Here is a 27538-nt window from a genome sequence, read left to right as displayed (position 1 = left end):
CAGTTGATTTAAAAAAAAAAAAGTTTTCCACGGGAGTACCCCTTTAAGTAAACCTTTGAGTGCCGGGATTTCTGTTACCTTCATCTGGATAGTGCCGACCACCTACCTTTACCTTTTTGGGAGGTTCACTGTATTTTTAAATAGACACTGTGTAAAGGCATATGTGAAGCACCTCTAGAGAGCTTGCTCTTTGGGGCCACCTATTCAATGTACTGTCCCTGTAAGGCAATGCTTGACCCCTTGAAACTAAAATGGGAATTATCATCCAAGCTAGAATTTCCACCAGAAGAAAGAGCCACCCACCTGCAGACAGCTGTTTTGGGGCTCTTTCCCTTTGTCAGTGCAGAACAGGGTGCTGGCTGGCAGAGAGGTCTTTGTTGTGGTACTTAAAGGGGTAGCCCGGTGGAAAACATTTTTTTTTTTTTAAATCAACTGGTGCAAGAAAGTTAAACAGATTTGTAAATTACTTCTATTAAAAAATCTTTATCCTTCCAGGACTTATTAGCAGCTGTATGCTACAGAGGAAATTATTTTCTATTTGAATTTCTTTTTTGTCCTGTCCACAGTGCTCTCTGCTAATACCTGATGCCCGTTTTAGGAACTGTCCAGAGCAGGAGAAAATCCTCATAGCAAACCTATTCTAACCTGAAACGGACAGAGGTGTCAGCAGAGAGCACTGTGGACAAGACAAAAAAGAAATTCAAAAAGCATAGAAATTTCCTCTGTAGCATACAGCTGCTAATAAGTACTGGAAGGATAAAGATTTTTTTTAATAGAAGTAATTTACAAATCTGTTTAACTTTCTGGCACCAGTTCATTTAAAAAAAAAAAAGAAAAGTTTTCCACCGGAGTATCCCCTTTAAGGGGTATTGTTGAGGAGAGAGCCAAATTGGAGTAGGGGATATTAAGCTGTGTGGGAAAACATAAGTTGCAAATATATACTCATGTATACGAACACATACAGATGTCACAATTTTATTTTTATTTTTGCACATAAATTTATGACTTATAACAACTCTGTGCCACTTTTCTGAACAGAGGGTGGATTTTTGGACTATGCCTTTTGCAGGTTTTCTATAATTTAAACCAGAAATAGGCCAGAACATTGAACCTGCTCAATGTTCTGGTGGAATCCGCTTCGCAGACATTGGCGTCTATGGGATGGCAATATCTGTGCGGTCCTAGTGCCGACTGATTTAGGCTGGGTTCACACCACGTTTTGTTAACTACCGTTCCCGTATACGGCTGGTCGACCACGTTTTTGCCTGCGGTCGGGAAACCGCATACGGCCGAAAACGAAGCCGATCGGAGGCTGCAGTTCACTCCGGTCGGCTCATAGACATGCATTAAATACGGTTCCCGAATACGGCTGAGTGCGGGTGCCGCGATTAAGCCCCGCCCCCTCCTCCCAGCCGTATACAGGAACCGTAGTTAACAAAACGTGGTGTGAACCCAGCCTAAGTCAGCATTGGCTGCACTTGAAATCTGGCCGGAAAGTGTGAACCCCGGCCTATAAGATCCCATTCTTATTTATACACGATCCCTCTCTGTTACAATGAAATAGTTTGTGACTCACTCTATGGATAAGATTTATCAGAACCCGTGTAGAGGAAGAGTGGTACAGTTACCTATGGCAACCAATCAGATTGCTTCTTTCATTTTTAAAGAGACCTGTGGAAAATGAAAAAAGCGATCTGATTGGTTGCTTTGGGCAACTGCACCGCTCTTCCTCTAAACAGGTTTCGATAACTCTTCCCCTATGTAACTAGGTGGCTTTGACGTTCCAGAGCATTGATCCCCAGCCTGTGTCTGTCCTAGCTGTTGCAAAACTACAACCCTCAACATGCCCTGACAGCCATAGGCTGTCAGGGCATGTTGAGAGTTGTAGTTTTGCAACAGCTAGGACAGACACAGGCTGGGAATCATGGGGGAGATTTATCAAAGCCTGTGTAAAGGAAGAGTGGTGCAGTTGCCCATAGCAACCAGTCGGAGTGCTTCTTTCATTTTTCACAGGCCTCTTTAAAAATGAAAGAAGAAAGCTGATTGGTTGCTATGGGCAACTGCACCACTCTTCCTCTACACAGGTTTTGATAAATCTCCCCCCATTTCTGTAAATGTCAAGTTAGCTAGTTACATAGCCGTAGTAGTGTGGAGAATTCATACTCCAATAACTAGGCACTTTGCCATTCACAGTCCTGGGAAAGCTGGGAAAGGACAATACTGGAAAGACATATAAAGGAAATAAAAACTTGAAATAAATAGCTTGAAGGGGTACTCCACTGGCCAGCATTCAGAACTAAATGTTCCGAACACTGTTTTCGCGCTGCGGGGTCGGCCACGCATGATGTCATGGCCACTCCCCCTCAATGTAAGTCAATGGGGGGGGAGGGCGTGAAGGCCATCACTCCCCCTCCCATTGGCTTACATTGAGGGGGCGTAGCCATGACATCACGAGGGGGGAGCAGGACAGCAAAAGGGGGCGTGGTGACCCTCGAAGCCCGCACCAGCATTCGAAACTTAATGTTCCGAACGTTGGGGAGTGGAGTACCCCTTTAATGGTCTATGCACACATACAGTATTCTGTGCAGATTTGATGCGCAGGATTTTCTGCTGCAGATTTCAATGTAACCCGAACACAGCTTGAAATCCTGCGCAGAATACTGTACGTGTGAACAGACCCTAAGGGTGTATTCACACGTACAGTATCCTGCACATATTTGATGCCCAGGATTTGAAACTACAGGTTTGATGTTGTGTTTAGTCATTTAGTTTACATCGAAATCTGCAGCATAAAATCTGCAGCCTCAAATTTTGTGCATCAAATATTCATAGGATACTGTACATGTGAATAGACCCTAACTTAAAAGATGAATGGTGAACGCATTTACTCAAGTGATAGCTTTCTGTTCTGCTTTGCTCATAAGCATGCCTGGCAAAGCATGTATGTTTATTGTTACCTGGAGATTGGGACAAGCGTCAATGGGTAACGTTTTTGCTGCTTATCCCCAGAGAACAGCACATGGGCAAGTATACCCAAATTTTGTTTCCTCGATAACAGATGTTCCATCTAACATCTGGACGCCCCCTTTTTTCAGGATCTGTCCATGACGTTTTACCTGGTGTTTTTCTGGACAACTGCAATGTGTGAACCCACCTTTTAGGTCACGTGAACACCCCACTAAAGTCCTATCAACTGAAACCAAAATCTGAGCCCAAACACTATTGTGCTGAAATCGGCCTAAAACACCCCCTTTCATTCATGAGTATGGTATACAGTGGTCCCTCAACATATGATATTAATTGGTTCCAGTAGAACCATCATATGTTGAAACCATCGTATGTCGAGTACATATGTCTATATAAAAATGGTAATTGGTTCTGGGGCCTCGGAACCATTGTATGTTGAATACATATCTCTATGGTAAACTGCTAATTGGGTCTGGGATGACCATTGTATTTGGAGTGTATGGGGAGTGTTTAACAAACCAGGGTGCCTCCAGCTGTTGCACAACTACAACTCCCAGCATGCATGTACAGCACTTGACTGTCTGGACATGCTGGGAGTTATAGTTTTGCAACAGCTGGAGGCACACTGATAGGGAAACATTGATGTATGGGGTAGTGTGTTTATGTATTGTATGTGATGTGTGACATTGCATACAGTACTGTACAGTTCTTTAAATACCTTCAGGGGGGACAGAATGTCCTCCATCACGATCCTGCCGACTACAGCTCTATAGGAAAGGAAGGGGAGGGCAGCCAGCAGCTCATTGGATGCCTGCAGCAAGATGCTGCAGGCTATTGGCTATGGCTGCACTGTGGGGCGGGGCTTACACGGAGCTCACAGTGGAAGCCTGCGTGGGTTAGCAGGACAGCAACAGGAGGCAGAACAGGGCACACGGGGCACATTAAACAACTGTCAGATGCTGAAGTTGTCAGCGCTGTCAGATAGCTGTTTGTATGATGGCCCCGACACACAGCAGCATCATATGTCGATGCTGCCTTCAACATATGATGGGCTCTGAGAGGCCATCATATGTTGAAATGATCATATGTCGGGGCCATCATAAGTCGGGGGGTCACTGTATATACCAAAGGGTATCTTTAAGGGCGAACATGTCCCAAAGCCACAACGTCCCTGATGTTTACCACAAGGCCAATCGTCATATTGGGAGAGACTAAGCAACTTTTCCTCTGGACAGGTTTTGATGAGTTGCCCATAGGCGTGCGCAGCCTACTGCATTAGGGTGTGAACCCTAAAGCACAAACTCACTACGCTCACGCGTGTGTATATATATATATATATATATATATATATATATATATATATATATATATACATATACACACACACACTCCTGCTTGCATAGTATAGGAGGATTGGATCCAGGGCCGGTTTTAGGCTTAGCGTGGCCCTGGGCAAAATCAGAAGTGGGGTCCCAAAAGTCGTAATAGTGCACTAATCAGATTAGCACATTTTTTGGTCACTTCAAATACCATAAAAAATATCTAAAAAGCAAAAAAAAAAATAAATGGTACCGATAAAAACTACAAATCACAGCGCTAAAAATGACCCTCATACATCCCCATATACAGAAAAATAAAAGTGCTATAGGGATCAGAATAGTACAATTTTATATTTTTGTATAGTTCCCCCACATTAGATTGGCAGTATAAATCTCCCACATTAGGATGGAAATATATTTCCCCCACATTAGGTTGGCAGTATAGTTCCCCCACATTAGGTTGGCAGTATAGTTCCCCCACATTAGGATAGTAGCACAGTTCCTCCACATTAGGTGCAGCACAGTTCCCCCACATTAGGTGCAGTACAGTTCCCCCACATTAGGTGCAATACAGTTCCCCCACATTAGGTGCAATACAGTTCCCCCACATTAGGTGCAGTACAGTTCCCCCACATTAGGTGCAATATAGTTCCCCCACATTAGGTGCAGTATAGTTATAATTGTAGGGAGGAGGACAAGTCTAGAATTTACCATGAGGCTTACGGGACTAATTCTACCCCTGATCTTATATTTGCCAAGGGGTTTAATGGGCGGAGCCAAAGGGTTGTCAAAATTAGGTTTTGCCTAGAGTGTCAGAAATCCATGCACCAGCCCTGACTAGACCTCCCACTTGTGTGTATGTTTGCTGGTGTTTATAGGGAGGCATTTCATGTGGATTTGAAAAAAAATAGTAAGTTGAATGGTAAAACTCATGTTTTTCTTTACTTGGCAAACAGAAGAACGCTTTTACTATAAGATGGGGGCACAGAGGAGGGAATATTCCAAATAGAATTTTTTTTTGCACCAGATTGGTTGAAAAAGTGATGCGGCACCCAGCAAGCTTGGAGCAGCGTGCACGTTGTAGTTTTGGGTCTGCAGCTGACCCAAAACTAGGACTCCCAGCATGTTGCACCATAATCTAAATTGTACTCCTATATAGATGTGTGGAGTTGTAGTTTTGGTCATCATAGATTGTATCAGGGCATGCTGGGAATTGTAGTTGGTAACTGCACCTCCCAGCATTGCATTCCTTCAAGGAATGCAATGCTGGGATTTTCAGTTACCAACTACAATTCCCAGCATGCCCTGATACAATATATGGTGACCAAAACTACAACTCCCATTATGTTGCACTGGGGGTGCTGTGTGTGTGTGTGTGAGTGTGGGGGGGGTGCTGTGTGTGTGTGTTTGAGGGGTGCTGTGTGTCTGAGGGGTGCTGTGTGTGTGTGAGTGTGGGGGGGTGCTGTGTGTGTGTGTTTGAGGGGTGCTGTGTGTTTGAGGGGTGCTATGGGTGCTGTGTGGGGGATTGGGCACATAATACATACATAATATAAAATATATACATAATACATTAAAAAAATGTTATTTCAGCTACGAGGTCGGTGCTGTAGTAGTTTTTAGTATTTTTGCTGGTAGAAGAGCACGGACTGCAGAGAGTGGGCCGTGTCCCGTGTATCAGAACAAAGGAAAAAAGAAAGTTGCCTCTTTCAAGGTGCTTGTAGTATTAAAACATCAAACCTTTACTCTGTATGCATTATAAATAGAAAAAGGTGACATCAATCATAAAAGAGAAGCGAAACTCCAACACGTTTTGAGCAAAATGTCGCTCTTAATCATGGCTATATGTAGCCCAAACGCACTGGAGTTTCACTTTTCTTTTATGATGTCACCTTTTTCTATTTATAATGTTTACAGATTAAAGGTTTGATGGTTTAATACTACAAGCACCGTTATCCTTGGAAGAGCTGGAGGAAACTTTCTTTTTTCTTTTGTTCTGATTCATAATACATATATACATACGTCATACATACATACACACATCATACATGCATAACCTACACACATATATATATATATATTATATATATATATATACACACACACATACATACATAATGCATAAATATATACTATATGCATGCAAACATCATACATATAAAATACATACACACATCATACATGCATAACCTACACACACATACATACATCATACATATATAATACATGCATGCATCATACATACATACATACATACGCACACCATACATAATACATACACAAATCCATAATATATACATATACACATCATACATAAATACATCATACTGTATGTATGATGTGTATATGTATGATGTATTTATGTATGATGTGTATGTGTGTATATATTATGGATTTGTGTATGTATTATGTATGGTGTGCACATGTATTATGTATGTATTATATATGTATGATGTGTGCATGTGTATATTATGTATGTATGTATTATATATGTACGATGTTTGTATTTATGCATTATGTGTGTATATATATATATATATATATATATTATACATACATAATGCATAAATACAAACATCATACATATATAATACATACATAATACATACATAATACACACCATGCATACATATTACACACACCATACATATTACACACATCATACATACATATTACACACATCATACATACATACATACATAATACACACCATACATACATATTACACACACTATACATACATATTACACACATAATACATACATAATACACACCATACATACATACATAATACACACCATACATACATATTACACACACCATACATATTACACACATCATACATACATATTACACACATCATACATACATACATAATACACACCATACATACATATTACACACACTATACATACATATTACACACATCATACATACATAATACACACCATACATACATACATAATACACACCATACATACATATTACACACACCATACATATTACACACATCATACATACATATTACACACACCATACATACATATTACACACATCATACATACATAATACACACCATACATACATACATAATACACACCATACATACATATTACACACACCATACATATTACACACATCATACATACATATTACACACACCATACATAATACACACATCATACATACAATATTACACACATCATACATACATACATAATACACACCATACATACATATTACACACACCATACATACATATTACACACATCATACATACATATTACACACATCATACATACATATTACACACATCATATATACATATTACACACATCATACATACATATAATACACATCATACATACATATTACACACATCATACATACATATTACACACATCATATATACATATTACACACATCATACATACATATTACACACATCATACATACATATTACACACACCATACATACATATTACACACATCATACATACATATTACACACATCATATATACATATTACACACATCATACATACATATAATACACACCATCCCACCCCCCCCCTCCCGTCCTCGGTCTGTGCACTTTTCTTACCTGCGGCAGCCATGTTGGGGTCAGAGGCCGGGCTCGTCCAATCCCATCTGCTGCACACTTTGCACCATCGCCCACTTCTTCCTCATGCCGAGGAATGGACACTCGGTGCCAGGAGTTGCGGCCAGGATCATCCCAGGAGGTGGAAGGAGACGTGCGCAGCTGCGGGGCAGCCCCTGCGCCTTCCGGTAGCGCAGCAGTGTGCGCGGCCGGGGAAGGGGGAGGAGCGGCCCGGAGGAAGGGGAAAAGAGTGGCCCAGAGGAAGGGGGGATAGAGCGGCCGAAGGACGGGGGATAGAGCGGCCCGGAGGACAGGGGAAAAGAGCGGCCCAGATGAAGGGGGATAGAGCGGCCCGGAGGACGGGGGATAGAGCCGCAAATTCCGCAAATTAAAAAAAAATGCATTTTTAAACATCCGGTTTTTTTAAAAAAATTTGCGGCTCCGGCCGCTCTATCCCTGCTGCCTGCTGCCATACATGATGGGGATGTAGTCCTGAACTGTGAGCCTACATTATGTAGGCTCACAGCTCAGGACTACATCCCCATCATGTATGATTGTGACTGTCGGGGATGTCCGGTGGGGCTGGGGTTTAGTAGGGAGAAAAAAAAAATAAAGTCCTGCAGCAGCGGGCCACGGTGATTAGGGTGTGCCTGTGCACACCCGGCACACCCCGAGCGCACGCCTATGGAGTTGCCCATAGCAACCAATCAGATCGCTTCTTTCATTTTTGAAAAGGCCTCTGAGAAATGAAAGAAGCGATCTGATTGGTTTCTATGGGCAACTCAGCAACGTTTCCTCTGGACAGGTTTTGATAAATCTCCCCCATTGTCTTTAACATCAGACACAGTGCCCTCAGTTAACCAGAGAGCTCCCGCTGTCAGCCAAAATAGCTTATGTTTCTCCACATTCCAGTTAATGAGGCAACTGTTACCGACTATCTATTGCTGTGCAATGTTTTTTTATGACGTTTTCATTTGAAGGTTTTACAGCATACGCAGCCAGAAGTTACTTTAAGGGCGCGTTCACACATACGCAGATTTGATGCGCAGGATTTGATGCACAGGATTTTCTGCTGCAGATTTGAATGTAAAATAAATCACTGAGCACAGCTTCTAATCGGCAGTTACAAATCCTGCGCATCAAATCTGCGCAGGATCCTATATGTGTGAACGTACCCTAAAGAAGTTATCCAGGAAAATAAAAAAAACATAGCTACTTTCTTCCAGAAACAGCGCCACTCCTGCCCTCAGTTAGTGTGTGATATTACAGCTCAGTTCCATTGAAGTGAATAGAGCCAAGCGGTAATACCACACATAACCAGAGGACAGGGGGGCACTGTTTTTGGAAGAAAGCAGCTGTTTTTTTCCTAATCCTTTAAAGTCTACAATAAAATACAGTCTATATGCATATTCAATGTTGCAATAGATGAATGCATTGTCTCATGCAGTAACTGATGGCACTCCAATAATGTATAAAAAAAATTTAATAAAAACAATTTGACTGCAATGTGAGAACACAGTCTGTCTGCTTTTTTTTTTTTTAATATGCAGCCTGCCTTCAAGGGGTACTCCACTGGAAAACCTTTTTTTTTTTTTTTTTTAAATCAACTAGTGCCAGAAAGTTAAACAGATTTGTAAATTACTTCTATTTAAAATATTAATCCTTCCAGTACTTAGCAGCTGCTGTATGATCCACAGAAAGTTATTTTCTTTTTGAATTTCCTTTCTGTCTGACCACAGTGCTCTCTGCTGACACCTCTCTCCGTGTCAGGAACTGTCCAGAGTACAAGCAAATCCCCATAGCAAACCTCTCCTGCTCTGGACAGTTCCTGACATGATCAGAGGTGTCAGCAGAGAGCACTGTGGTCAGACAGAAAGGAAATTCAAACAGAAAAGAACTTCCTGTGGATTATACAGCAGCTGATAAGTACTGGAAGGATTAAGATTTTTTTTTTTTAATAGAAGTAATTTACAAATCTGTTTAACTTTCTGGCACCAGTTGATTTAAAACAAAAAAATGTTTTTCCAATGGAATACCCCTTTAAAACTCCCAGGAAAGCCAACAGCACACACTTGAGATGGGATTCTAAACCTAACGGTGTTGTCTAGTGTAAAACAACTTATCCCCTATCCACAGGATAGGGGATAAGTGTCTGATGGTGGTGGGTCCGACTGTTGGGACCCCCCGCGGTCTCCTGCATGAGACCCAGCTCTCCAAGAGGAACAGACAGCACCCACTCCATTCATTTCTATGAGTACAGATCTTGGGTCTCTTCAGCACTTCCATAGAGAATGAATGGAGCACGTGCCGTCTGAAGCATGTGCTCCTCTAAGAGAGCTGGGTCCCGTTCAGGAGATTGAGGGGGGTCCTTTGGATAGGGGATAAGTTGTTTTTATACAGACCACCCCTATAAAGTGTATATTTTTATTTTATTTTACGAAAAATGACTATAGCACAGCACTGTGCATGATAGTAATTATTTTGTAATCACTTTGATTTTGAATTCATCGTTGAAATACATTTCTGAGCGCCCGTTCTCCCTACCTCAGATTACTATGTATCACCTGCTCTATCTCTATAGTGCGACACTCAATGCTGTGATGCTAATATATATATATATATATATATATATATATATATATATGCTCTGTGCATTCCCTAAGATAGTGTCGTTACCTGCAGACTGCACATATCCTTATATTTAACATACCAGCCATGGGAACACTACCATAATGTAGACTATACTACTAAAGCTCATGCCCTATAGTAAATTATATGACTATACATGTACTATACTTCTACAACAGTGTAGCTGCACTAAGGAGTAGATTCATTTTTCATAGTACACATCAGCGTTTCCCAACCAGTGTGCCTCCAGCTGTTGCAAAACTACAACTCCCAGCATGCCCGGACAGCCAACGGCTGTCCGGGCATGCTGGGAGTTGTAGTTTTGCAACAGCTGGAGGCACACTGGTTGGGAAACAATGGTTTAGATAGTTGCAGGGTTAACAGTATTAACTATTTAGCAGCCAGTTTACGGCTGCCGCTGTTTCTTTCCGTCGCTGCTTTTTTTTTTTTTACTTTATTTATATATTTTTCAAAAAATATATAATAGATATGAAAACCGACAACATGCTACATTAAAACACATCATCTTACCAATTCACATATCTATAAACATATCTTATATAGGGTTAATAGACCACTTTGCACCGCAGAATATTTTTCACGTCTGACGCTGTATCATAGATATTTAGTTAGAAATTCCTGAAATGTATTTAATCAAACATGTTCTATATGTAACGTCTTATCTTTATACATGCAGCCACTGTAGATATTTCCTTTAGAAGCTACTATAAAACTATGAGACTATAAAGACTACTTACCAAATTCAATGCAAACAGCTTCTACACCAAAAAAAAAAGTTACATTGTGGCTAGAAATTAGATGTACAGTATTAACATTTTTTTTTAACAATTCCATTTATGCGTAATGTCATAGAATAAAGATAGGTACATTTCGTTTTCTTACCAAGATCACTTATTTTTTCGGCAATATTTCCAACTCCACACCAGAGCGTTCCTGGGTAGGTGAAGCCCCTTTTGACCCTGACATGCTGTCCTGTGGACCCTCCCCTATTTCTATAGGTGTCTGGATCCAGGAAGATCAAGCATGCCATTCTGGCTTCAGCAAAGCCTCCAAAGCCAAAGTCCCACACACCATCTTGTCTTTTTCCCTGGCAGTGGTGGAGAAAATCTCTGACAGTCTCAGCATCTTCATCCAAAGAGCATGACACCAGTTGCCTCCTCTGGTCCCATGTGGTGGTCACCACTTCTTTGCCATTAGTCACCTGGTATCTAGCATGGTGGCCCTGAAAGGACAGCTGGGCACAGTCATGCGCACCCACACTATACTGGTCACCAAGAGCCCCCAACACCCCATAGACAAAGGCGCTTAGTAAGAGAGCAAGCATCTCCCCCCCTCCTAGGTCTCCAGAAAGTTCAGCACCACAGTCAGGAGACAGCACCAGCCCAGAGCCAACTGGCTTTATAAGAGGACTTCACAAGGTCGTCTGAGCACAGACATTTAGGAGGAGGGACTTCTGGATCAGTCGTTTTTCTCTCTGTCCCCACATACAGCCTTAGGATCTACCCCCTTAAAAACACAACCATACTAGCCGTGAACTTGTGATGCTGCTGTGGGTTTGGGGCATTGTAAAAAAATCTCTTTCTACAACCCTGGAAGATCAAATGACTAACGCGCCCAATTATATCTATTTCTCTACAAATGGGCTTACAGCTCTTTTCATCCATTAAATCAGGAACCCGTCGCATTGTGACATCTGAAAGCAGTTCCCAGAATAGCTAAAAGCCCATTTCTGGAGCTTCTACATCATCCTAGGCATTCATGAAGTTGGTCTTTACAATGTGGGGCAGATTTATCAAAACCCGTGCAGAGGAAAAGTGGCCAAGCTGCCGTTAATAACCAATCAGATCGCTTCTTTCATTTTTAACAAGGCCTCTGCAAAAGGAAAGAAGTGATCTGATTGGTTGCTATGGGCAATTGGGCAACTTTTCCTTTGCCAGGTTTTGATAAATCTCCCCCTGTATCTTTTATATTGAAAAGTTAAAGTTAAATGTCCACATGGCGATGAAAATGATTGTATGTTTTCATTGCAGTTCAGTTTAGCTGCTAAAGTTCTCCATTTAGTTTGTTGCAATTTAGTTATAATACGATGTGGCCAACAAATAGTTACTTAATGTTAAACTAAGAAAGCAAGACGTCAATCTAGACAATGCTGGGCAATGTAGTTCAATAATGAGAGGGGAAGTAAGTGCATACAGGGGATTTGGAGACCTCCCTTCATAGACCTCAGTGTATTGAGCTGTTTATGGTAGCCTTGATCTAGATCTGGTAGCCTACATTTAGAAGTAGTAAACTCCATGACACAAAGCCTGATCATGCACTTTAACATTAGAATCGTCTACAATTAAAAGCACGGAAATATGAACTATAAAAATGTATTTGAGGACGTTGAAATCTGGCTTCTTTGTGAATTGTAATAACATTCTAACAGTCTAAAAGTTATGAGAGCCCCTATAATGAGTTTAAAGGAATTCTGTCATCAGTATTACCTGCACTAACCTGTCATATAGGCCTATGGTGTGGATGATACTGGCCAAAATGATTCTTACAGTGTCCCGAACCGTTGCTCCGTTCCGCCGTAATTCATCTTTTTCGGTATATGCAAATTAGTTGCTTGGGGCACCGGCGGAGCTACGAACCCTGCTCCGGGCACTGTGACGGCATCTTCACCAGGAGATGACTGGAGGAGGACGCATGGAGGCGCCTTTCAGGTCCAAGGTGACCGCGGGAATGAAGCTCAGCCAAATGCCGCTTCGTACCTAGGAAGAGTGAGAGTAACAGGCCGAGTGAGCAGGGAGGGGGATTATGAATATGGAGGAGCCGGGCACAGCCCACTCTGTGAAGATGACGTCACAGTGCCCGGAGCAGGGTTCATAGCTCCGCCCGTGCTCCAAGCAACTAATTTGCATATACCGAAAAAGATGAATTACGACTGAGTGATGGTTGGGGATGTGGTATCATTTTGATCAGTATCACTCGCACTACAAGCCTGTATGACAGGTTAGTGCAGGTGATACTGATGACAGATTTCCTTTAAAAGGGAACCTGTCTGCAATCGCGACCCCTCAAATGTCTAAAACTACCAGACAGATGGGGGTAAAACAGTTTTCAAATACCTAGGTAGAAGAACATGCTACTTGCATCACCAAGGAAAACGAGTTTCAATGCCCCTTATACAGTGACCCCCCGACCTACGATGGCCCCAACATATGATCATTTCAACATACGATGGCCTCTCAGAGGCCATCGCATGTTGAAGGCAGCATCAACATACGATGCTTTTGTATGTCGGGGCCATCGCATAAACGGCTATCCGGCGGCGCAGACTGCTTCATACGGGGCCCCGTCTGGTCCGCTGATGATCATTTACCTGTCCTCGGGGCTCCAGCGCGTCCTCTTCGGGATCCCTGCATCATCGGCGCTCTCCATCGTCGTCATCACGTCGCTGTGCACGTCGTCCCGTCATCCAATAGGAGCGGCGTGCGTAGCCACGTGATGGCGGCGACCGAGAGCGAGGATGCCGGGGAAGCAGAGGCCTTGCCGGAGAGCCGAGGACACCCTGGGGACGCGGCGACAGCGAGGGACGGCGACATCCAGGGCAGAGGTGACGAGCGGTGACGGTCCGGAGCGACGGGGACACGTGAGTATAACTTCCAATACCAGTGGTCTTCAACCTACGGACCTCCAGATGTTGCAAAACTACAACTCCCAGCATGCCCGGACAGCCGTTGGCTGTCCGGGCATGCTGGGTGTTGTAGTTTTGCAACATCTGGAGGTCCGCAGGTTGTAAACCACTGTCCTATACTGTACATTGCACGGATCCCTCAACATACGATGGTTTCAACAAACGATGGTCCATTTGGAACGGATTACCATCGTATGTTGAGGGATCACTGTACTATGAACACAAGTGCCATATGGGTGGTCTCTTCCTGTGCAGCGTTCAGCATTAAACATTCCCTAAACTCTCTTGAGTGACAGCTCTAGCATCCATCTTGGCCAGTGGTCTGCAGCCCTTCAGATGTAGCAGAACTATAACCCCAAGCATGCCCTGCTGGCTTTTCTATATAAAGTATTGTTTGTAATAATTATTAAATGTTTGAAAATAGAGATTTTTGCATTGCATTTTTCTCCCCCGCTTTAGGACAGTTGCTACTAGGTAGCTCGTAGTGTTTAGGACATTTTTTGGAATCTAGGTGTAAGTGTAGCTGTAACTAGCTTTGTCTACTGAAACCAGCAATGTGCTGTAAATAAAAGTGTTTTAATGTTTTCCAGATAAAAAGTTCAGCTTGGAGTACAGTGTCCTAGTGGACAGTGCTAATCCCTTTTCCCAGAGCTCCATGAACTTGAGTTACCTCAAACTTGTACACCCATTTCCTCAGTTTTTCGGCAGGAGGGGCGGATGCTGGATGTGTTGCTGTGGTGGCTTGGTGGGGTGATGGAAATGGACCCATAGGATTCCTCTTTTCTCAATTAGTCCCAACCACCACACCATTTGTCATTCTGCCTTTCATGTCGTTGTCTTTTAGTATTCCTATTCCCTCCACCCCCCCCCCCCTTCCCCCAGGGTAAGAGGCCTATTGTACAGACTCTGACCTATTTCCAGTCTGTGATCTGCAGGGAATGTAACAGAAAGAGTCTCTTTATTACAGGACATTAATCAAAGTTGTATTAAGTAACCCAGTGCATTTTGATGGGGGATTAAAGGGAAAGCTGTGAAGTATGCAGATACATTCCACAGCGACGCGGCCATATGCTCTGTGATTGGCCAAATCCAATCAGCTGTTTCACACACCATACAATTTCACATGACATGTGTAGATGTCATATAGCTACCTTACAGTTGGCAAAAAATACTAAGCAATCCATACATAATTAATAGTAGTGTGTATGTCTGTTATTGAGAAGATGAAGTAAACATCCATAGTGCAGGGAGAAAAGTAAGTGAATTATGAATTTAGTAAGCTGTGGACCCTCCACCATAACAAAATGTTTCTCTATGTACATAAAGGATTAGCACAATATTGAAGAAGAATTACTTTTCCAAATGTGGTCATCAATGTTCCTAGGACGCCTTGCATGAAGTTCACTTCAGATCCTGCCACAGCAGGGAGATAAAGTGTGAGACTTTCCAAAAACACCATTCCAAAAACACACATCATCTTTTCCATCCATTCTTTAGTTGATATATCTGTGTGTTTTGTTCTTGTCCTGTTGCACTGCCTAACTTCTCTTCACCTTGAGGACATGTACTGCTGCTCTTAGATAAGTTTGTAAAATGTTTTGATACATCTTTAAATTCATTGTTCCCAGTCCTGACATAGCAAAGCAGCCGCAAGCCATGATTGTCCCTCCACTGTGCTTTATAGTTGGGATAAAGTTTTGGTGTTGTATGTTCTTTGAGGTGTGCATAAGTGCTGAAAGTTCAACTTTTGTATTATTTGCCCTTTTTCCTGTTGTATTGCGGACCATTCAGGCAGTCTTGGGCAAACTTGAGATGCAACTACCTTTGTGGGTATCCTTCTAAAAATCTAATTTTTCTTAAGTGTTTTCGAATAGTGGACACATGAACAAATGTTTTTGCAGTTAGTAGTGTATTCTGTAGAACTGTAGCTGTTACCTTTGTGACTCTTTCTTATCTCTTTCAGGATTGCCTGTTGTGCTTTTAGAATGATCTTCACAGGACACCCGCTCCTATGGAGAGTAACAGCAGTCAAGACAATTTGTCTATCCATAGATTGATGTACACCCAGAACTTTAGAAATGCCTTTGTAGCCTTTACGAGCTTCATGCATCTACTAAGCATGTCTTCTGACAGTTGTGTGTATTGAGTAACAGTTCACACTGAAAGTTGCATGCATTGAGGCACGGTTCACACTACCCAGCCTTCCTTGAGAAGAGCAGATGGGCAAAGAACCTAAAGACCCACACTTTCTATCACATCTCCATAACGGAAACATATTTTACCAATTAGCTCTTGGGGAGGGCATACCTTTAACAGAGGTTCTATGTGTGAGATCATGGGATCTTTTGTGTTAGATCAAGTGGCAGGGCAGTATGTGTGCTGCTACTTCATTTATTCTCTTTGGAACCACCAGAGATTTCTGAGTGCAACGCTCAGTCGGGCGCCCTTTTGGAGATCACAGGGGGCCCAGTGGTCTGACCCCTGCAATCTCACACTTATTCCCTTTCTCGTGAATGGGAGAGAGGCTAAATTATTTTGGAACACCCTTTAAACCTGACCTTTAGTTTTGGCCCATCATTGAAAATGTCATGGTATTGGATCAAAAGATTATTAATAATATTTACTATATGATAAATACTGAAAAGAAATTGAGGGTTTTGGTGAAAAATGAGCTCCACTTTTGTGACAAGTGGCAGGCAGTGGCTGCACGGCTAATAAAATTACGGGATGCATCAAAAGAGGCATAGATGTCTATAAAAAAGACATATGAAATGGTCAGTACAGAGGTCTTTCTAGTGATAATTTATATCAATGCAGCAATAATCACTTCTCTACCAGTGACAAACAAAAACCATAGTGCAGCAATAAATTCCTTCTCACCAGCGGCAAACCAATGCAATAACAGCAATAAATACTTCTCCACCAGTGACAAAGTAATGCCAAAGTGTTACGTTATGCGCTCTGGCCACACACGCTGGCCGTGAGCGCATGGTCCCCTTACCTTCTGCTGCTGACAGGGCTGGGACTCGCATCGTGGGATGCACCCGCATGTGAGCCCCAGTCCGTCAATCTCGGGTATTTCTCCTGCCTTTGCCTCTCTGCTCCGGTGCGTGTCCCCGTCCCCTAGGGCGCGCGCGCGCCAGAACTTTAAGCTTTAAAGGGCCAGTACACTCATTAGTGTAATCCACCTGTGGCTCATTTATAAATTCCTCCACCCTCCTCAGTTCCCTGCTGGATCTTTGTTGCCTTGTGCCTTTGAGAAAGCCTTCCTCTGTATTGCCTTGCTGTGTATCAGATCTCTTGCTCTTGTGAATTGACCTTGCTCCTCTGCCGCCGGCCTACTGAACTCCTGCTTCGCTTTGACTACGCTACTGTGCCGCCTGCCCTGACCCTCTGATTCCGCAAGTTCCTCTGGGAAAATCCTTTGTGCTCGCCAGATTGAGATGCAAGGTCCTGAAATGGGGTCATTCTTCCTTGACAGCAGGACATCCTGGAATACGCAAGACTCTACTTATTTCCCGGCACTGGTGGCCCCATCTTGAACGTGATGTTTCTGATTTTGTTCGGTCCTGTGTAACATGTGCCCATGACAACACTCCGCGACAAAGACCTGCAGGACTCTTACAGCCTTAACCCATTCCAGAGACTAAAAAACTGGGGATGTGCAGCTCACAATTAACTAGCCGAGGCAAGAGGGCTGTACACCTACACCTGGTGTTGTGATAAGGGAAACAAAACTAAAAAAGTAGCCAACCCCTCTAGGCTAGCATCAGTTGCCTGATACAGTGATGTAATGGTAAAAATGATGACTGGATCGTGCTTCAATTATAATATGAAAGTGCAAATTTATTACACAATAAAATACATATAAAATATAAACAATAACTCCTCGAAACACAAGGGCCCTTGTGCCGAGGAAAAATTACAATATAAAACTTATAAAACTTATACACACACCAATAGCTAGCATTGAGAATTTTTTTGAGAATTTTTTAACAATGCAATAATACTTTAAATCCGGCCTCCGATATTTCAAATGGGTTAAATGTCCCTTAAAGGTATGGATTCCAATTATACGTAAGGTAAAGTCCCATATAGGATATAGATTCCAAATTTTAAACGTAGAATGGGTAAATTATAGTTACCAGTCTGCAATACATCCCGATAGAAAGTCACCTTGAGTTGAAATGTGGAGTCCGCACGATTAGGTGGTACCAGACGCTGGCATGCGTCCTCGCGGCGGTCTGCCTGCCACAGACCAGCTGTAATAATAACCGCTTGCTGATGTTTCGCTGCAGATGGTAACCACACGATGAAGCAGGTGCGGACTTCTAGGTAACTCGATGGTGGGTGACGTCACAGGCGCTTGGGCAATGCTGCCTGGAAGATGATTCCGGGAATGGTGTACTGCTTAGCAGAACTGGATCGGAGTTCGCCTTTGAACAGTCAGGTAGCGGTGATGTATAATAATCTTATACCTAGACGCGTTTCTGGGCTCACATGTGCTTTATACACGGCCCTTTCCTCAGTAGGTTTGCAAACCTACTGAGGAAAGGGTCGTGTATAAAGCACATGTGAGCCCAGAAACGCGTCTAGGTATAAGATTATTATACATCACCGCTACCTGACTGTTCAAAGGCGAACTCCGATCCAGTTCTGCTAAGCAGTACACCATTCCCGGAATCATCTTCCAGGCAGCATTGCCCAAGCGCCTGTGACGTCACCCACCATCGAGTTACCTAGAAGTCCGCACCTGCTTCATCGTGTGGTTACCATCTGCAGCGAAACATCAGCAAGCAACATTTGCAAACCTACTGAGGAAAGGGTCGTGTATAAAGCACATGTGAGCCCAGTTACCATCTGCAGCGAAACATCAGCAAGCGGTTATTATTACAGCTGGTCTGTGGCAGGCAGACCGCCGCGAGGACGCATGCCAGCGTCTGGTACCACCTAATCGTGTGGACTCCACATTTCAACTCAAGGTGACTTTCTATCGGGATGTATTGCAGACTGGTAACTATAATTTACCCATTATACGTTTAAAATTTGGAATCTATATCCTATATGGGACTTTACCTTACGTATAATTGGAATCCATACCTTTAAGGGACATTTAACCCATTTGAAATATCGGAGGCCGGATTTAAAATATTATTGCATTGTTAAAAAATTCTCAAAAAAATTCTCAATGCTAGCTATTGGTGTGTGTATAAGTTTTATATTGTAATTTTTCCTCGGCACAAGGGCCCTTGTGTTTCGAGGAGTTATTGTTTATATTTTATATGTATTTTATTGTGTAATAAATTTGCACTTTCATATTATAATTGAAGCACGATCCAGTCATCATTTTTACCATTACATCACTGTATCAGGCAACTGATGCTAGCCTAGAGGGGTTGGCTACTTTTTTAGTTTTCCATTGCAGAGACTCCCTGGTCCCATATCGCCATGGATTTCATTACCGATTTGCCACCTTCTCATAATAACACAGTCATCTGGGTCGTTGTAGATTGGTTTTCCAAAATGGCTCATTTCATTCCTCTGCCAGGTCTTCCTTCTGCCCCGCAGCTGGTGAAGTACTTCATGTTACATGTCTTTCGTTTACATGGTCTTCCTCAGCATATCATTTCGGATCGTGGTGTGCAGTTTGTCTCTAAGTTCTGGCGAGCCCTTTGTAACCTTCTGGACATCAATCTGGACTTCTCCTCGGCCTACCACCCTCAGTTCAAAGGTCAGGTGGAGAGGGTTAATCAAATCCTTGAGACTTATCTTCAGCATTTTGTTTCAGCTCGCCAAGATAATTGGGTCGACCTTCTCCCCTGGCCTGAATCCTCATATAATCATAAGGATTCCGAGACCACGAGGTCAGCCCCCTTTTTTGTTGTCTACGGACTCCATCTCCGTTCTCCTCTTCCTCTCCCATTCTCCTCCGGTGTGCCTGCTGTTGATGAGCTGGTCCACCATCTGGCAACAGACCCGACAGTCGTCCCAGGCTTCTTCACGCATGAAGGCGCAAGCGGATAAAGGTAGAAGACCTCCTCATTCCTTCTCTCCTGGTGACATGGTGTGGCTTTCATCCAAGTACATTTGCTTCAAGATCCCCTGTTACAAGCTCGGTCCCCGCTACCTTGGTCCCTTCCAGATTCTACAAAAGATCAATCCTGTCTCCTACAAACTCTGTCTACCTGCTACGTTACATATTCCCAATTCCTTCCATGTCTCTCTCCTCAAGCCTGTTGTCATAAACTGGTTCTCTCAGAAGAATCTTGTCCCCACACCTGTCTCCGGCTCATCTGACATCTACAAAGTTAAACAGATTCTTGCTGCAAAAACTGTAAGAGGTAAACAATTTTTTTTTTGTCGACTGGGAGGGTTACGGCCCTGAGGATTGATCTTGGGAGTCTGAGGAGAATATCCTGGACCGTGACCTTCTCAGGAGTTTTCTCTCTCGTAAAAAGGAGGGGGAGACCAAAGGGGGGGGGGGGGGTACTGTTACGTTATGCGCTCCGGCCACACACACTGGGCATGTGCGCATGGTCCCCTTACCTTCTGCTGCCGACGGGGCTGGGACTCCCATCGCGGGATGTTCCCGCATGCGAGCCCCAGTCCGTCACTCTCCGGGTGTTTCTCCTGCCTCTGCCTCTCTGCTCCGGCATGCGTGTCCCCGTCCCCTAGGGCGCGCGCGTGCCAGAGCTTTGAGATTTAAAGGGCCAGTATGCTCATTTGTGTAATCCACCTGTGGCTCATTTATAAATTCCTCCACCCTCCTCAGTTCCCTGCCGGATCTTTGTTGCCTTGTGCTTTTGAGAAAGTGTTCCTCTGTATTGCCTTGCCGTGTATCAGATCTCTTGCTCATGTGACTTGACCTTGCTCGTCTGCCGCCTGCCTACTGAACTCCTGCTTCGCTTTGACTACTCTACTGAGCCGCCTGACCTGACCTTCTGATATCCAGACTACGAGTTGCCTTATCCCTCCTGCGCCTCGCATCTCCTCAGCTGCCTGTGTGGTCGAGCCGTGCCAGGGGTAGCGACCTTAGACCCTGCTCCCTGGTACGGTCCAAGTCATCTGCCACACATGTCCAGCGGATCCACATCCACTGGGGTTCCTGTCTTCAGAAACGTGAGTGTTACACAAAGTACAGCAATAAATACTTTTCCACCGGTGACCAACACCACAGCGCAGCAACAGAAGCTTTTCCATCAGCTAAAAACCAATGCCATGGTGCAGAAATATTTTTTTTTTCCCCTACGAGTGACAAACTAACATCACAAAGCAGCAGTAGATAATTCTCCATAGCAACTAATGTTCTTTAGTCCTATGGAAAAGTATCTACTACTGCACTGTGGTGTTGGTTTGTCACGGGTGGAGAAATAAATACTCCACCAGTGACAAACCAACACCACAGTGCAGGAAAGAATATTTCTCTACCAGCCATAAACCAACACTACAATGCAGCAAAGAATATTTCTCCACCAGCCATAAACCAACACTACAATGCAGCAAAGAATATTTCATCACCAGCCATAAACCAACACCACAATGCAGTAAAGAATATTTCTCCACCAGCCATAAACTTTAACGCCGGCGGTTGGCGTCCACCGACGTGTACCCCGATCCACCGTCTTTATGGGACGTGCAGCACGCACGACTCCACCTGCTCGCTGCAGACTAAGATCTGAGATTTCTGCATCTGCTCCTATTCCTGTTACTTCCAGCAGAGGTCGCACTGGGTCAGTTGCTCTTAAGATCTATGCACGCCCATGATCCAGCCTTCCTCTAATCACACACCTGCTCCTGCCATATAAGGAGCCTCTGGACTTCCTGCCTTTGCTTGATCTTCTTGTGTATATTCCTTGAGCTAAGGCACCTGCTACCTGACCTGCTGTATCCTGTTTATTGACACTGCCTGTTCCTGACCTGTTTCTTCCTCTTTTGTTTTTTTGCCACACCTGGATTGATTCAGACTGTCTGACCATTCTTTTGCTGTTGGAGCTGCCACTTTTCCAACACCTTAACACTTACAGCTCTGCTACATCTTGCTATTCCAGCTTCCCAGGCCTGGTGCTCACCAGCGCCATCTGGTGTCAGCCAGCTCCTTCTGCCGTGATCTCTACTTCCAAGTTCCTGATCTCCTAAGCCAGCTGTCACAACCGAGGCCGTTCCACCATCAAGATCTGGCTACTTGGTAAGTGACACAGAGGGGTCACACCCCATGGAGCATTATATAAACCAACACCACAATGCAGCAAAGAATATTTCTCCACCAGCCACGAACCAACGCTACAATGCAGCAAAGAATATTTCTCCACCAGCCATAAACCAACACCACAATGCAGCAAAGAATATTTTTCCACCAGCCATAAACCAAAACCATCATGCACCACAGTCCTAGACCATAACATTTTTGTCACCATTTGAAAAGTGCTGCATACCACATTTCTCAGTCAAAGCCAAAACTTGTAAAGCTCGGGTGATGTTTAGTGTTGAGCGGCATAGGCCATATTCGAATTCGCGAATATATGGACGAATATTCGTCATATATTCGCGAATATTCGCATATTTGTCATATTCTCGTTTTATTTTCGCATATGCGAAAATACACGCATGCGAAAATTAACATAGGCTAATTTTCGCATATGCGAATTTTCGCACGCCAGTCTCACACAGTAGTATTACAGCCTTCTTTACACCACACAAGCTGGAAGCAGAGAGGGGTGATCACTGTGATGTGTACTGTGAAGAAAAAAAAAAACGAATATTCGTAATTACGAATATATAGCGAAATATGCGATATTCGCGAATAATATTCGCATTGCGAATATTCGCGAGCAACACTAGTGATGTTCTGAACGTAGTCACTAGCTGACTTGGATTCACCGGAGGATCTTCTGATACTCTTGTGGACCAGTCTGACCCTAACAATACATAAAAAGGAATCATTTAAAGGGGAACTCCAAACAAATGTTTTCAAATCAACTGGTGCCAGAAAGTTAAACAGATTTGTAAATTACTTCTATTTCAAAATCTGAAGCCTTCAAGTACTTATCAGCTGCTGTTTGCTCCAGAGAAAATTGTGAAGTTCTTTCCAGTCTGACCACAGTGCTCTGTGCTGACACCTCTGCAATCTCATACGGGGCCCTGGCTGAGCTGCTGAGTGTGACGTTCCAAACACGCCCCCTCCATTCATCTCTATAGGAAAGGTTGAGACACAGCGTTCGTGTGCCTCCGCCTCTCCCATAGAGATGAATGAAGGGGGGGGGTGTTTCCACCAGTTGACGTGCTGGGTACGAAACGCACCCTAGCAGCACAGAGCCGGGGGCCCCATACGGAAGATCGCGGGGGGTCCCAGTGGTTGAACCATCGCGATAATACATTTATCACCTATCCTGCGGATTGGGGATACATTTTTTTTTTAGCAATGGACCTGTTCTTTAACAAGAAACCTGTTGGGAAAACAGATTTTTTGAAGCTTCTTTGTTTTCATTTGTGAAGGACAAAAATTTAATAGTGGTATTTACATGCTTGGACTGACCCACCAGAGAACAGGTGGATTCCCCAATGGGCCCCTTAATATCAATGAGACATGTCTCAGCATTTTCCTGCAATTTGCACAAGGAGACAGTTGTATTACCTACACATTCTAACAGCTCAATGGTTGAAGGGTGCAAATTCTAAATGGAACATGCTTCAACAAACCATACAATGTACTTTGTCATGTCTGACCCTTGAACAATATTCTCACAGAGGGTCTCCTGTGCCCTGGTGAGAAAATCCAGATTGGTTAAGCCCCCTCTAATGTGAAGACATGAGAAATAATAATGGCCTTGACCATGACAGCAAACCAAAGACGCCAGGAAATACTCAAGGTCATGATGCTTTTTGATGAAGGAATTAAAAGGAATATTGTTATCAGGTCATGTAGAAACTTCCCGTGCCACAGCATCTCAAAATGTATGAAGTCATTAACATTTTTCAACAGTCAAGTGAAATGTTTTGTTGCCATTTGTAGGCTCAGTAATTCCAATGTCCTACATTATAATTCATCTATATTTAAATGTATTTTCTATGTAATACAACATTTAGCCTTTGAAGAGGAAACATTTTTTCATTATAATACAATTCTCCATGTTTTCTCTGTCCCAAACACATTCACTGTTTAGTGTTCTTAGCATAGGGATTGTACAGGGCAAGCTGAGTAAAAAGTAGGATTAGGATAAGATGTTTGATCGCAAGGGTCCCGCCTCTGGGAATCCACGCGATCTCTCCTGCAGCACCGTGTCATCTGCTGCACGAAGCAAACTTCTGATGACTTGCGATACAGGGGCCGGAGTATCGTGATGTTACGGCCCCACCCCCTCAATACAAGTGACATCACGAGGTCGGCAGGGTCGTAACGTCACACTACTCCGGCCCCTGTATCGCTTGTCATCAGGCACGGAGCGAAGTTCGCCCTGTGAAGCAGATTACACAGGGTGCTGCTGGAGAGATTGAAGGGGTCCCCAGCGGCCGGACCCCCTGCGATCAGACATCTTATTCCCTATCCTTTGGATAGGGGATAAGAGGTCTAGGGGCGGAGTAGCCCTTTAAGGTCTAAATTGCTACAAGCAGGAAACCTTTCTGATTGGCGTGAATGCTGCTAACCATGGTTATCTTCAAGAGAATCATTGCTTTGCATCAAAGAGCTTTACATGCAAGGACAATGCTACTTGTAAGATTGCCCATAAATCAACCATTTATAGCATCATCAATAACTTCAAGGATGTAACGAAGGCTTCAGGGTGGCCAAGAAAGTAAGGCAAGTGCCAGGACCATTTCCTAAAGAGGATTCAGCTATAGAATCACTTTAAGACCAGTACAAAGCGTGCTCAGGAATGGCAGCAGGCAGGTATCAGTGCATCTGCACACACAGTGAGGCAGAGGCTTTTGAAGGTCTTGGCTTGTGTCAAGAAGGGCAGCAAAAAAGCCACTTATCTCCAAGAAAAACATCAAGGACAGACTGCTAGAAGCACAGGGATGTACAGGAACTGTAGAGGACTGAGGTAAGGTTATTGGGAAGCATTTATTAAGTATTTTACACTGGTTTTCTTGGGTAAATTTGTCGCAGTATTTTGGCACAATGTTTATTTTTTTTGGCGACTTTTCATTTACCTGTGTATTGGATTGTTGCTGTGGTAGACGTGTTTTTGGTTGATTTTTTGCAGTGGTCAGGGATTTATAATCCTCAAAAAGAGGGTAGAAAAAGAAAAACACAGAAATTGTGATATACTCCAAGCACTGATAGGACAAGAATGGGTTACCATCAGTCAGGATTTGCCTCAGAAGGTGATATCCAGCATGCTGGGGGGGGGGGGGGGGGGGGGGATTGCAGAAGTTTAAAAAAAGAAAATATTACAGGGTTCATAATACAAAAAAAATAAGGACACAGTCTATCATAGGGACTTAACTCAATCTAGCGTCCTAAAGGGGTTGTGTTATGTACTTACCTGTCCTTTCTCCCATGGTGGGTCCTGCCTCTGTGCTGTGCCACCAGGAGCATTGCTGATTTTGGAGCCTCATGTCAGTAGAGAAGGCAGTGCAGACCACCCAATCAGTGATTAGGACTCTCTGCCCTATTTCCTTACTACTCTTTCTGGTTGCTGATTTTGCCATGTATGTTTGGCTTTGACCGATCTGTCTGAATATTCCATATAGTGAAAGCTGCATGCTCTTAATGAGTGTACGAACCGCCGTCCAGTTGGGGAGTGTTGCTTTGGGCTGATAAAACACTGAAGCAGCAAACTTTGTGAAAAACGAAATTTGAGTCAGTCTCAATTCTTTTGGCTACAGTTGTAGACAGCTTTCATAATAAAAAAATTCTAAAAATAAGGATACTGTCTGTCATAGGGCTTAAAGGAAAATGGTCAGCCTGTTGACCCACACTAAACCCAATACACTGGGTTATGGTGTGGGTGAACAGGAGTCCGATAAGGGGTCACTGCCTAAAATACATACCTTAGGTCTGGAGCTATGTCCCACTGAATATACGCTGCTGTAATCTAGCTCAATTTGCATATTCATTGTCTGTGACTTCACGTCCTAGTGTCATGGAGTTGCTGGTCACGTGAGCGCATGCGCCAACTGAGCACTCACTTAACCAGCGGCTCCACGTCGCTAAGACGTGGCGTCCCAGACAATGAACATGCAAATTGAGCCAATGGGGCCCGCCTCCAGCGGGCCATTTACAGAATACAGCAACGGATTTTTGGATTTTGGACCTAAGGTACGTTTTTTAGTCGGTGACCCCTCATCAGACTCCTGTTCACCCACACTATAACCCAATGTATTGGGTTTAGTGTGGGTGAACAGGCTGATTGTTTTTCTTAAACTTAATGTAGCTTCTTAAAGTGGTTGTGTCATGTACTTACCTGTCCTTGCTCCCTTGGTGGGTCAGGCCTCTGTGCTGCGCCTCTGGAGCAACCTCGGCTGCTAATCCTGGAGCCCCATGTCAGCAGAGAAGACAGTGCAGACCACAAAATCAGTGAGTATGACTCTGGCCTATTTCCTTACTACTCTTACTGGTTGCTAATTCTGCCTCTGCCATGCTTGTCTGGTTTCAACTCAATCTGTCTGAATTTTACATATAGTGTAAGCCCAGTGCACTTAGTGAGTGCAGGGACCATCGCCCAGTTGGGGACACTGCTTAAGGCAGATAAGTAGGTATGGAAAGTAGTTTTGGTAACGCAGGGCTGCACTGTTCCCTAGCTACTGTGAGACTTTGTCTACAATTTTAGAAAATTGGGGAAGGGCTTGTATAAGCATATAAAAGAAACAAAATGTACCCACCCTTAAATCCACTGGGTGAGCAATGAGCTAATACGTCTCCGCAGCCAATCCCTGGCCTCAACAGTCTAAGCTTGCATATAAAACCCCTGATGGCTGTGACACACACACTCAATATAAATATAAATATATATATATATATATATATATATATATATATATATATACACAATCAATACAGAATGAAAGCAAATATACACCCTTACATAAGGCATTTAATTAAAATGGGTATTTCCATATGGGACAACTCCTACTGACTTTAAGGAGACTGGAGAAAACAACATAGCACTGTGAGCAGGGGATAAGTCCTGGGGAAAAAAAGTATGGGAACCCAAGATTTCCACTTAACGGCTGGTCCTGCAGGACTCCTGCTAATGGGGGCAGTGTTTCTGCTGTGGAAGAAGTGCAGGAATTCTGTTCCCATGCGTTCCCGCAGGACTTGAGCCCTGACTATGAGCTAAAGGTTCTTAAGTTAGGTGCGGGTCCCAGAGGTGAGACCCACAAC

General features: G+C 43.5%; 1 protein-coding gene across 1 annotated transcript in view; it reads right to left on the bottom strand.

Annotated features, from left to right (window-relative positions):
- The window catches only part of PROCA1 (protein interacting with cyclin A1), a 41541-nt gene extending 15828 nt beyond the window's left edge, over nt 1-25713 (bottom strand). Inside the window, exons 1-4 of the mRNA XM_056560192.1 lie at nt 25698-25713; nt 17216-17312; nt 16150-16223; nt 11270-11290 (exon numbers count right to left, since the gene is read on the bottom strand). Coding sequence (XP_056416167.1) covers nt 11270-11290; nt 16150-16223; nt 17216-17312; nt 25698-25713 — 208 coding nt within the window. The remainder of the gene's footprint in view (nt 1-11269; nt 11291-16149; nt 16224-17215; nt 17313-25697) is intronic.
- Nucleotides 25714-27538: the final 1825 nt, after the last annotated feature.

Source organism: Hyla sarda, chromosome 2 (assembly GCF_029499605.1).
Source record: "Hyla sarda isolate aHylSar1 chromosome 2, aHylSar1.hap1, whole genome shotgun sequence".
Lineage (NCBI taxonomy): Eukaryota > Metazoa > Chordata > Amphibia > Anura > Hylidae > Hyla > Hyla sarda.
Note: the sequence above shows the minus strand (reverse complement) of the source record. Positions and strands in the feature narration are given on the sequence as shown.